Source organism: Sinocyclocheilus anshuiensis, unplaced genomic scaffold (genome assembly GCF_001515605.1).
Source record: "Sinocyclocheilus anshuiensis isolate Anshui unplaced genomic scaffold, SAMN03320099.WGS_v1.1 scaffold447, whole genome shotgun sequence".
Classification (NCBI taxonomy): domain Eukaryota; kingdom Metazoa; phylum Chordata; class Actinopteri; order Cypriniformes; family Cyprinidae; genus Sinocyclocheilus; species Sinocyclocheilus anshuiensis.
The window spans coordinates 3,286,948-3,298,444 of NW_015552615.1; the positions used below are offsets into that span (position 1 = coordinate 3,286,948).

General features: G+C 34.0%; 1 protein-coding gene across 1 annotated transcript in view; it reads right to left on the reverse strand.

The window, feature by feature from the left end:
• Positions 1-11,497, reverse strand: part of LOC107666013 (protein FAM65C-like) — a 39,301-nt gene that overhangs the window by 5,514 nt on the left and 22,290 nt on the right. Inside the window, exons 3-11 of the mRNA XM_016457103.1 lie at positions 9,388-9,537; positions 9,218-9,296; positions 9,049-9,072; positions 8,191-8,316; positions 7,436-7,581; positions 2,659-2,788; positions 1,986-2,198; positions 687-1,061; positions 100-245 (exon numbers count right to left, since the gene is read on the reverse strand). Coding sequence (XP_016312589.1) covers positions 100-245; positions 687-1,061; positions 1,986-2,198; positions 2,659-2,788; positions 7,436-7,581; positions 8,191-8,316; positions 9,049-9,072; positions 9,218-9,296; positions 9,388-9,537 — 1,389 coding nt within the window. The remainder of the gene's footprint in view (positions 1-99; positions 246-686; positions 1,062-1,985; positions 2,199-2,658; positions 2,789-7,435; positions 7,582-8,190; positions 8,317-9,048; positions 9,073-9,217; positions 9,297-9,387; positions 9,538-11,497) is intronic.

Sequence of the window (11,497 nt, forward strand, 5' to 3'; positions counted from 1 at the left end):
ACAAACACACACTTTTTTTTTCTTGATTTTGTTTAGATTTTTTTGACATTTCTTTGAGGTATTCACTCAGACACACCAGCTAAAAATAGGTTGGCTTACCCAGTGTACCCAAGTCTGATGCTGCCCATATTTGATATTTCATCTTCATTACAATCTGCAGAGAGGAAGTCGAAACTGCCCAGCACTTCCTCTTCCTCTACTGCTAGTGTCTGAGATGAGGGCATCTGTGGAGGGTCGAGGTCCTTCTAACATCAGGAAATATGAAAATGAAGAGCAAAGCCTAACTTCGTTACATGCAAACATGTTCAAGTCTATTTTAACCCAAACATTAAATATAAACATAAATAATTATTATAATATTTCTATATTTAATATCTATTAAATATTAAATATAGAAATATTTCTTATTTTTATATCATTAAATAAGTAATAAGAATATGGGGCGGAAATGTGCTTAGTTGTCAGAACAATCATTTAAAAAATATATCACTTGTCCTAAAATATGCCTCATCCTTCAAGCCTTTAACAAATTGTTTCTTTATTTAGATTCTGGGGTGAAAAACATCCCAGACATGTTCTTGAACTCTTTCAAACAGTGATCGTTCATTTCTTTTATGCATCCATTTATAAATCTTTTAAATGAGTCTACCAGTCCATTGATGCATCCATCCATCCACCCATCTCACCTTCAAGACCTCGTTCAGCTGGCGTATCTGCAGATCTAGCTTCTTTAATGTCTCTGCGTTGCTCATTTCCTCCAGCTCTGTATTCAGATCGTCTAGCAGTGAACTGACTCTCTTAGCCACAGCTCTCTTCTGTGCTCTGCCCGCTTTGCTGTCCTTCACCAGGAGTCTGTCTTCAATTCCCTGCTTGAACAAGGTCTCCTCTTCAGGGGCCTCATCCGGGGCCGTCGTCTCTGTGCTGGGGGTCACCTCTCCATTTTGCTTGAGGATGTCAGGCGTGCTGTAGCGGTGGAAGAGGAATATGGAGTCTCGCTTGCTGCCCGCAGGACTGGGCGAAGCTGTGTCAGTCTCTGATGGCCATTCCACACTCTCCTCAGCCTAGGGTTATGAATGGAAAAAAATGATATAAGCCTGCAATTTGAAGTCATTTATGAGTATTTTGGCAATTATTTTTGAAAAATATTAAAAATCTTAGCATATGGTTTCTTAAAATATAAAATATATTAATATACTACCATTTCACTCAAAACAAATACATAATGAAAAATACATAATTACTTAATTTTATTATAAAAGTGGATTCTGCTTTCAGTAATAAAAACATAAAATAATATACTAAAATGATATAATTTATTATTATTATTATGCATTTTAATTTTTTTATATTTAAAATATTTATATTTAAAAGAAACCCCACAGCAGTTAAACGCTTAAATGATGGTTTTATTCAATTAAATTATATAAAAATTATATAAAAATAAAAATGTGAAATGTAAATTATTTTTCTTTTTTAATAAAAGTGGTCATTGCTTTTAAATAATAAAAATATTCAAATTTCTATTTCTATTCTATATTCAAATATATATATATATATAAACATTGTATTAGATATTATATATGACATTATATATAATTCACACTTATTATTATCAGAGTATAGTTTAAATATTTTTATTTTAAAAAAATTATATTTAAAAAAGGAAAAAAAATTGATTGATTCTTCATATTAAAATACATAAAATATAATATCTAAAATATAATTTATATAATTATAAATATTAAAAAATAATTACATTTAAATAAAAAACAAATAAATGCAAAAAAAAAAAGGTACAATCACTGTTTTCTATTTTTACCTTAAAATTAGCTACTTCTTTTAATAATAAAGATACAAACTAAAATTTTATTATTATTATGTATTTTAAACGTTTATATATTTTTATATTTTTTATATTTATATTAAATCCCACTTAATATAAAACTGTATATATCTAAAAAAAAAAAAAAAGATCAGTTTCATACGTCTTCTGTGGGCGTCTTCAGTAGCTCGTCATCCTGTAATTTAGCGTCTAGAACAGGGTGGTGTTTGGTTGGTGGGTCGCTTGTCTTCTCATAGGCAGGAGGACTGGGTGCCTGGGTGGAGTCAGCCAGGTAGCTGAGTAAAGACACGCCCCTCGATTCACGTGAGCCAATGGAGAAAGAGGCATCCGCATCCTGCATCTGACGCATCATAGACTACAGCATAAAAGGACAGATGACATCATGCAATGACATTTCAGCTCCTCAGGTAAAAGACAACAGAACTATGAGGTGAAGTGGTTCATTACTTTTTGCCTAACGACGCCAGACACTCAAAACCATCAGCACAAATCTTGTTTGGGTTTGTGTGCCACCATTTCAAATTTGCATCTCATAATAAGGATGTCAGAACAATTTTTCTCAATCATTTTTTGTCACAGTCTGTGTCGGCTTTTACCCAAGATCTCACTGGGGTCACATCGTACAATCTGTCACGTAACAATCCTAAAGCAACGATAAAATCTCACAGTGCACACCCGGCTTCACTTATAGTTGTCTCTGCACATTAACCCAGGATAGGAGAATGTATTTTAGCATCAGAAATTACACACTTCACCTTTAAATCGTTGTGAGCGGTCATGCTGGGAGTGTGTGTGGACATAGGTCACAAACTCACTAGAAAGTATTTCTCAGTGAAACTGGGTGTGTTGGGAGGCGTCCAGCTATATACGGATCCCTTTCTGCTGTGGATGGACTGTCGGCTGGCGGACGCTGTGAGAGGCCTCACCTCACAGCTATCAAATGGACTGAAGGAAGAAAAAGTGAGGGAACAAGAAACTGAGAAGAAAAATGGACTCTATAGTGCACTTACATGTCCAAAATAGCAACTTTATGAAAAGACACAGACGGTAAACAGAATAAAGCAGAAGACTAGTGTCTAAGGATTAAATATATATGGTTGTTTGGATTTAAACTTGAATATCTATTGTGTTTCGAGATAACTACCGATCTAGCTAGTTGTTGCCCATATATTGTCACAATTGTAGGTGTAACATCCCCTCCCACCTTAACCACAGCCCTACACAACACCCTTAAATCTTAAACATAACCTTACCCATAATCCCACTCCTAACCCTGAGCATAATTCTGAGTGTCCCTGAGTCTCCTATACTTACTTTTGCCCTAAAATAAACTACCACCCAATGCTCAAAGTGACTTTCAAGTTATGTTTTTTAGGTTATATTTTTAAACTTGCGATAAAAAACAACAACAAAAAAGTTTAAGAAATTAAAGTTTTATTCAACAAAGAATTAGCAAGGATGCGTTAAATTGATTAAACGTGACAGTAAATACATTTACAATGTTACAAAAAATGGTGTTTTTTCAATTAATCAAAGAATCCTGAAAAATAAAATGTATGACCGTTTTCACAAAAATATTAATCAGCCTAAGCGTTAACATTGATTATAATATTAAATATTTTTTGAGCAGCAAATCAGCATATTAGAATGATTTTTTTAGAATGAAGACTGGCGTAATGATGCTGAAAATTCAGCTTTGCATCACAGGAATAAATTACATTTTAAAACATATTCAAATAGCAAACACTAATTTTAAATGGCAGTAATATTTTATAATATTACTGGTTTACTGTATTTTTTATTCAATAAATGCAGTTTTGATAAACATCCTAAACTTATTTAATTTATTTCAAATTTTTTTTAATATAATTTAATAATTTATTTATTTTTTCTTATTTATGTATAACATATCTTTATTGAGTTTTACAAAGTTTTTCAAAAAACCCAACACCATTCCCCAAAACTTACCCTAGACAGGTTAAAAAAAAACAACAACACACTTCTTACATTCCATAACTTCACACATCTAAAGCTTCTTCAATATCTCCATTTTTAACAAAGTCCAAAAACACCTCCCAGATATCAAAAAATTCAGAGGGTTTCTTTCTTATTACACATGTAAGCTTTTCAAGAGCCAAACACGTTAAGTTTTTCAGCCACAGTCCAATGGAAGGGCAACTGGTATTTTTCCAGCACAGGGCAATAGAACGTCTTGCTTGTAATAGACACAAATCCACCAACTTTCTTTCTTTAGTGGGCAAAGAGCAATTGTCTTCATACATACCCAAATACACACAATACAGGACACAGAGGAATTGGAGAGGAAGTAAATTGAGAAACATATTGAGTCACTCCAACCCAAAACTTCTGCACCTCTTCACATTCCCACACACAATGGAAAAATGTACCTTGAAGCTTATTGCATTTAAAACACAGATCAGGGATATTAGGGTTAAATTTATTTAATCTTACAGGCGTTATACAAGTTCTCATTACCCAATTATATTGTAAGAGTCTCAAACAAGTGTTCAAAGTTTGTGTTTGTGCATTTAAACAAATTGTATTCCATTCATCTAATGAAATATCCATATTAATATCTTGGATCCATGCTTGTCTTTTATTTTCAGAGCTTTCTTTATGATTTTCTCTTAGTATGTTATATAACTGGGTAATCCGCCCTTTAATGTAGCAATCTTGCAATGTGAGTGTTTCCAATATCAACATCGGGGGGAGTTGTGAAGAATTCTTTAAACGTGTAAAAATAAAACTTCTGAATTTCAAATACTTAAAAACGTGTTTCTGAGGTATGTGAAATTTCGTTACAAGATTATCAAATGACATTAATACATTATCTTCATACAAATCTTTCAATCTAACCATGCCCTAATTCATCCACAATTTGAACCCCATATCCTTTCTTTGCTGGGCTGAAATGATGATTTCCCCAGATAGGAGAAAAGCAGGAAAGCACAAGATATTTGTGACCCTGGACCACAAAACCAGTCTTAAGTGTCAATTTTTCGAAATTGAGATGTATGCATCATCAAAAAGAGCTGAATAAATACGCTTTCCATTGATGAATGGTTTGTTAGGATTGGACAATATTTGGCCGAGATACAACTATTTGAAAATCTGGAATCTGAGGGTGCAAAAAAAATCTAAATATTGAGAAAATCGCCTTTAAAGTTGTTCAAATGAAGTTCTTAGCAATGCATATTACTAATCAAAAATGAAGTTTTGATATATTTACGGTAGGAAATTTGCAAAATATCTTCATGGAACATGATCTTTACTTAATATCCTAATGATTTTTGGCATAAAAGAAAAATCGATAATTTTGACCCATACAATGTATTTTTGGCTATTGCTACAAATATACCCCAGCGACTTAAGACTGGTTTTGTGCTCCAGGGTCACATTTATGGGCTTCGTACCAGATTACAATAGTATTTTTTACAAATGTCTGTCCTTTTTTTTAGTTCTTTAAGGGGTGTTGAAAATAAAAAGCTGTCAAGTGTCAAGCCTTTTGCAGCCAACTTTTCAACATGTAACCACGGCACAGCGACTTCACTAGAGAACCAGAACAATGCAGCCCTCAACTGAGCAGCCTAATATTAAGTACCAAAAGAAATTTGGTAGTTAGAGCCCTCCCCTTTCACATGGCAGATATAGTCAAGAAATTCTCAGTCTTGGCTTCCTGTTACTCCAAATAAAATTAGCATCCCAAATTCTCCCAATAAAAATGGGAGAATGATCTGACAAAACAGCACTATCATATATACAGCTGTCTATATTCGAAAGTAAAACTAACTCAGGTTCTGGTTGCACATGATGTGTGCAGTGGCAGTATGTGTTTGTCATCACTGCTTGATGAAGAAAGACACTGCTAACAGAGACTAAGCAGAACCAGAGGAAATGATGTGACAGCAATAAACTAAAACACACACACACACACACACACACACACACACACACACACACACAGTCACAGCAGAGCGTGGAGATGCTGAACAGACTGTGAGATGTGTTTAATTTAGTGACGCTGTAAAAAGAGGCTCTGAAAAATCTTTTCCACCTGGACTGTGTAAAGAGCGGTGTAATTGGATCGGTGTGTGTGAGAGGGATGGGGAAGCGATGGACTATTTATCCTTCTCTCTGCAGTCAGCTGGTCTTCCACAGCTGGTGTGTGTTAGCCGATAGCAGCGGCGCACTTACAGGGGGTGTGTTTGTGTGTGAGATCAGTGTCTTGTCTACTCAATTACATGAAAAATTGTGAAAATATGCTGCGAATAGCACTCTTACTGTTTTCATGTTTGTGAAATCCAGATGTTAAAACATTAAACTAACCGTCACGACATCTGAGCTTTTCTTACGAACTCTATCCTCGCTGTAACTGCATCTAGTATCTTTCTGTACTGTTTTAGGAGCTGTCAAGCTCACTTTTGCACTACAATCCAATTTTTCAGAAGCCCTACCGAAGTTGTTATTTGCTGAAAATCTTGCCCTAGGGAGGCCTTTCTCATTTGCGGTTCTTACAAATGTGACCCTGGACCACAAAACCAGTCATAAGGGTAAATTTTTCGAAATTGAGATTTATAAATCACATGAAAGCTGAATAAATAAGCTTTCCATTGATGTATGGTTTGTTAGGACAATATCTGGCTGAGATACAACTATTTGAAAATCAGGAATCTGAGGGTGCAAAAAAAAAATCAAAATATTGAGAAAATCACCTTTAAAGCTGTCCAAATGAAGTTCTTAGTAATGCATATTACTAATCAAAAATTAAGTTTTAATATATTTACAGTAGGAAATTTACAAAATATCTTCATGGAACATGATCTTTACTTAATATCCTAATGATTTTTGGCATAAAAGAAAAATCAATCATTTTGACCCATTCAATGTATTTTTGGCTATTGCTACAAATATACCCCAGCGATTTAAGACTGGTTTTCTGTTGCAGGGTCACAAATGTGATTTTTTTAAGATGCTTTTGAAAGAGGTCTCTTTAAGCTCACCAAGGCTGCATTTATTTGATCAAAAATACAGCAAAAATCAGTAATATTGTAAAATATTATTACATTTTAAAATAACAGCTTTCTATTGTACTATATTTTAAAATGTAATTTATTTCTGTGATGCAAAGCTGAATTTTCAGCATCACTACTCCATGATTCTTCAGAAATCATTCTAATAAGCTGATTTGATGTGCAAGAAACATTTCTTATTATCATCAATGTTGAAAACAGTTATGCTGCTTCATTGTCACACTTTTTCAGGATTCTTTGATGAATAGAAAGTTCAAATTGACTACATTTATTTGAAAACGAAATAGTTTGTATGAATGTAAAAGTATTTACTTTTAATCATTTTAATTCACCCTTTCTATATAGTACTAATTGTAAAAAAAAAAATCTGAACTCAAAAGTTTTATACAGAAGTGTACAAGATGTATGTAAAAGTTGATAAGAGTTCAGTGTCACTGACATTAAATAAAGTCAATAATGTCTTAAAGTGCCCCATCAATCACTTTCAAGTATTGCACAGCACTTTAAGCACTTTATAAGTTTGTGTGTCTTGTAAACTTACTTCCAAACCACCTCTAGCTGTAGCTTGATGGTTCCCAGCTCTGTAATGTCCACAACCATCATCTGCGGCCGTGTTGTGAAAAAATCTGCACTCCTGCACGTTACCATGCCGACCAGGATAGAGCTCAACCCCTTGACCTCTGTTACCTGCAGGACATTTCAGAAAAGCCTCAGATCCAGCAGATGTTGTTGGCGTGACTAGAGTTTTTGAGGGAAATTATTTGTTTAACCTTCTGCTTTATCATGTATAGTGGCCCAAAGGTCTCTCAGGATGGACTGTACTGTTGGCACTAACAAAAAAATGTTGACTCCATCATTATGCTGCAGTAGGTGTTTTTTCTTGGTGGTTGCTAGGGTGTTCTGGGTGTGTAACCGAGTTTAACTAATTTGGAATTTTACACTTGAGATCTGATTTTGAATGACAGGGGTTTAAAAAAGGAGAAAGAGGATTCATAATTTTCATCTGTAGTAGTTTGGCTCGATGTCTATATTTTCAGGGATGGAATCAATTTCAGACAATCAACCTTTCATAAGCGTTATTCCACTGGTCCAAAAGCTTCATAAAGTCTGTTAAACATCTCTATCGTTCTCTCTCAGGGGTTTGTGGGAGGTTTATTGTGTCATATGACAACCTATTCAGATCTAACAAACAGTATAAGGACAAAAGCCCTGGAAACTTCTGTCATCGCAACCCCCACCTCGACAGGAAGTGCTATTTGCGCAGGTATGTGCATGAGTATAGGTGGACTTGCTCACCTTAATCTTAAAGTTCCCATGGATGTGAGGGAGGAAGACCATCTCTTCTTCATCCCACAGCTGTCTGTCATCAGTCTGGATTCGCCCTCTGATTCTCCACCTCTGTCGGCCCAGCCGGATCAACACCTACACAAAATGAGACACTCAATGTGTGTGTGAGTGTGTGTGTGTGTGTGTGTGTGTGTGTGTGTGAAATGTGCAATGGCCTCAATGAGTATTTGGACAATACACTACCGTACAAAAGTTTGAGGATGTATGCTTTTCTCTTATGTGCACCAAGGCTGTATTTATGTGATCACAAATACCGTAAAACAGGAATATTGCCAAATATTATTACAATTTAAAAGAACAGTTTTCTACTTTAATGTATTTTAAATAGTGCTGTCAAATGATTAATCGCGATTAAACGCATCCAAAATAAAAGTTTTTGTTTACATAATATGTGTATATTTATTATGTATATATAAATACAAACACATACATGTATATATTTAAGAAAAATATGTTATGTTTATATATTAAATATATTTATATTTAATATAAAATATAAGAAAATGAATATATAAATGTATAAACATGTAAATATTTTCAAAATATATACTGTATGTGTGTGTAATAATAAATCTACACAGTACACACACATATATTATGTAAACAAAAACTTTTATTTTGGATGCGATTAATCGTTTGACAGCACTACTTTCTAGGGGAGTTGGAAAATGAGTCTATTTTCAAAAATAGTGGAATGTTCCTTTAAGACTGGTTTTGTGGACCATGGTCACATATGGTACAAATACTAACAACAACAACAACAACAACACTCAAATGAATGAATATCAGCATTCACTGACAACTTACCTTTTCCAGGTCATAGAAAAAAGCCTGAGGAATGAAGAATACATTTTTGTATTAATTATTTTATATTTACATTAAATTAAGAAATAATGTAAAAAATAAAATAAAGTCAAATAAAAAGGATTACGACTTAAGCCTAGAGTGTAAAGCTATTCTTAGTAAAAAGTCTCACCAGTCTGGAGTTCCTCTTTGTGTCTCTCTGCTGGGATGACAGGAAGTCCAGCTCTGTTTGATGGTTTTCCAAGTAGTCCCTATATGAAATGAGATGTCATTAACATTCACAAGACTAGTTTGTGTGGTCCATGTGTCCATTCATTTCTCTGCTGCAATGACTGCACATACTTGAGCCCTTTCCTCAAAGCCTGGAAGATTTTGTCCACCTGCTCAGGCTGTTGCCCCCAGACGCTGCTGCCCACCCGACTCGAGGAGGGGATTCTGGGAGATTTCCCTGCTACGACTTTTGTGCGGAGAGAGCTACGAGCCGAGGAAAGTCTGTGGGATGAGATGGAAAAAAGACTGAATCATTAAATACAATTGGGTTATATATAAACTATTGTAAACGTTTGACTTAAATAGTTTTTTTTTTAAAGACATGAATACTTTTGTTAAACAAGGATGCATTAAATCAATCAAAAGACATTTTCAATGACAATGACATTAAAATTCAAATGACAATAAAGATATTTACAATGTTACAAAATTTATATTTTTAAATAAATATATATTTCTATATATAGCATATTTCTATTTCAAATAAATGTTGTTCTTTTGTTTCTTGAACAAAAAATCAACATGAATCAAATCAAAAATTATTTCTGAAGGATCATGTGACACTGAAGGCTGGAGTAATGATGCTGAAAATTCAGCTTTGCATCATGAATAAATTATATTTGAAATGTATTCAACTATCAAACAGTTATTTCAATAATAATAATTCACAATATTAATGCTTTTACTGTATTTTTGTTCAATTAAAGGCAGCTTTGTTGAGCATAAAAGACTTTCAAAAACATTTAAAAATCTTACCAACAACTATGAAAATTAATCAAAAATGACAGCACACCTAAGAACAATCTTCATCTCTCAAAAAAAATAAAAAAATAATAAGTTTATAGAGTAAGCTGTTTTTTTTTTTTTTGTGGCCTTTTCTGAACCCAAAATTTAAGTTCTCAAGTATATGCAATGATTGGAAGACAATGCATTGCAATTTCCACACTTCATTAAATAGCACACAGCAGGTTTCAGCTGGCCAGGACAATAAGAACAGCTTCTCTATTACAAAATTAGCACATTAGAATGCTTTCCTAAAACAGTGTTTTCTTATAGTAATGGCTGCTCAAAAAGTGCTTCTGAAGATCGCACTGCAGTTATTTCAAACTATAATAATCATTTTGAACATTGATAACGTTTTTGAATGTATTTTTGGTAAATTAAATACTACTTTGGTCAACAGAAGTATCAATCTCTTTCCAAAACCAACATTTGCTTTAGCAATTCCAACAGTAGCATATGTTTTTATATTCTGAATTTAATCCTCATATCCCATTTTAGTTACACCCACAATATAATCTACGTATTTCGGCCATGTTCTGACAGTGTATGCTTACACAGCATAACAAACCCAATGACTCTGCAATGTAAATAAACTGTTCTCTTAGGGAAGGCATTCCTCGGCGCTGCTCTGGGGTCACTAATAACACAAGCTCCGGCTCTCACATCAGTATATTCCTTCCTGTCTCCATCACTGTCATCTCCGCTGTAACTCGAGGTCCCTCAGTGAAAAATGTCACATGTGACGCCCTTTTTCTCAAGAATAAAGAGCTTGATTTTCTATACTCAGCCCAAGGCATCCTAACATACTTTCAGTGTATTATAAGTATTGTAAAAGTATGTAAAATTATTTACCAGTTGAAAACAACTTCCAGTGGAAAACAACCACTGACTTAATTCAGTGACATAGACTTAGACTTAATTGACTGTAACATAATTCATTTTTTTGCTTAAATGAATTAGTCACTACCCAACAAGGTTGTACAGTCTCAAGATGAGTAATATGGAATTTTTTAGTGAAAACAGACATAAAATTGTTGACATAGAGTGCTCATTTGACTACACCCAACTGCAAATAAAGGTTAAAGGAACACTCCACTATTTTTGAAAATAGGCTCATTTTCCAACTCCCCTAGAGTTAAACAGTTGAGTTTTACCGTTTTCGAATCCATTCAGCCGATCTCCAGGTCTGGTGGTAGTACTTTTAGCTGTAGCTTAGCATAGATCATTGAATCTGATTAGACCATTAGCATCTCGCTCAAAAATGACCAAAGAGTTTCTATATTTTTCCTATTTAAAACTTGACTCTACTGTAGTTACATCGTGTACTAAGACCGACGGAAAATGAAAAGTTGCGAATAATAATCAAGGAACTTTGCTGCCGTACCATGGGTGCAGCAGG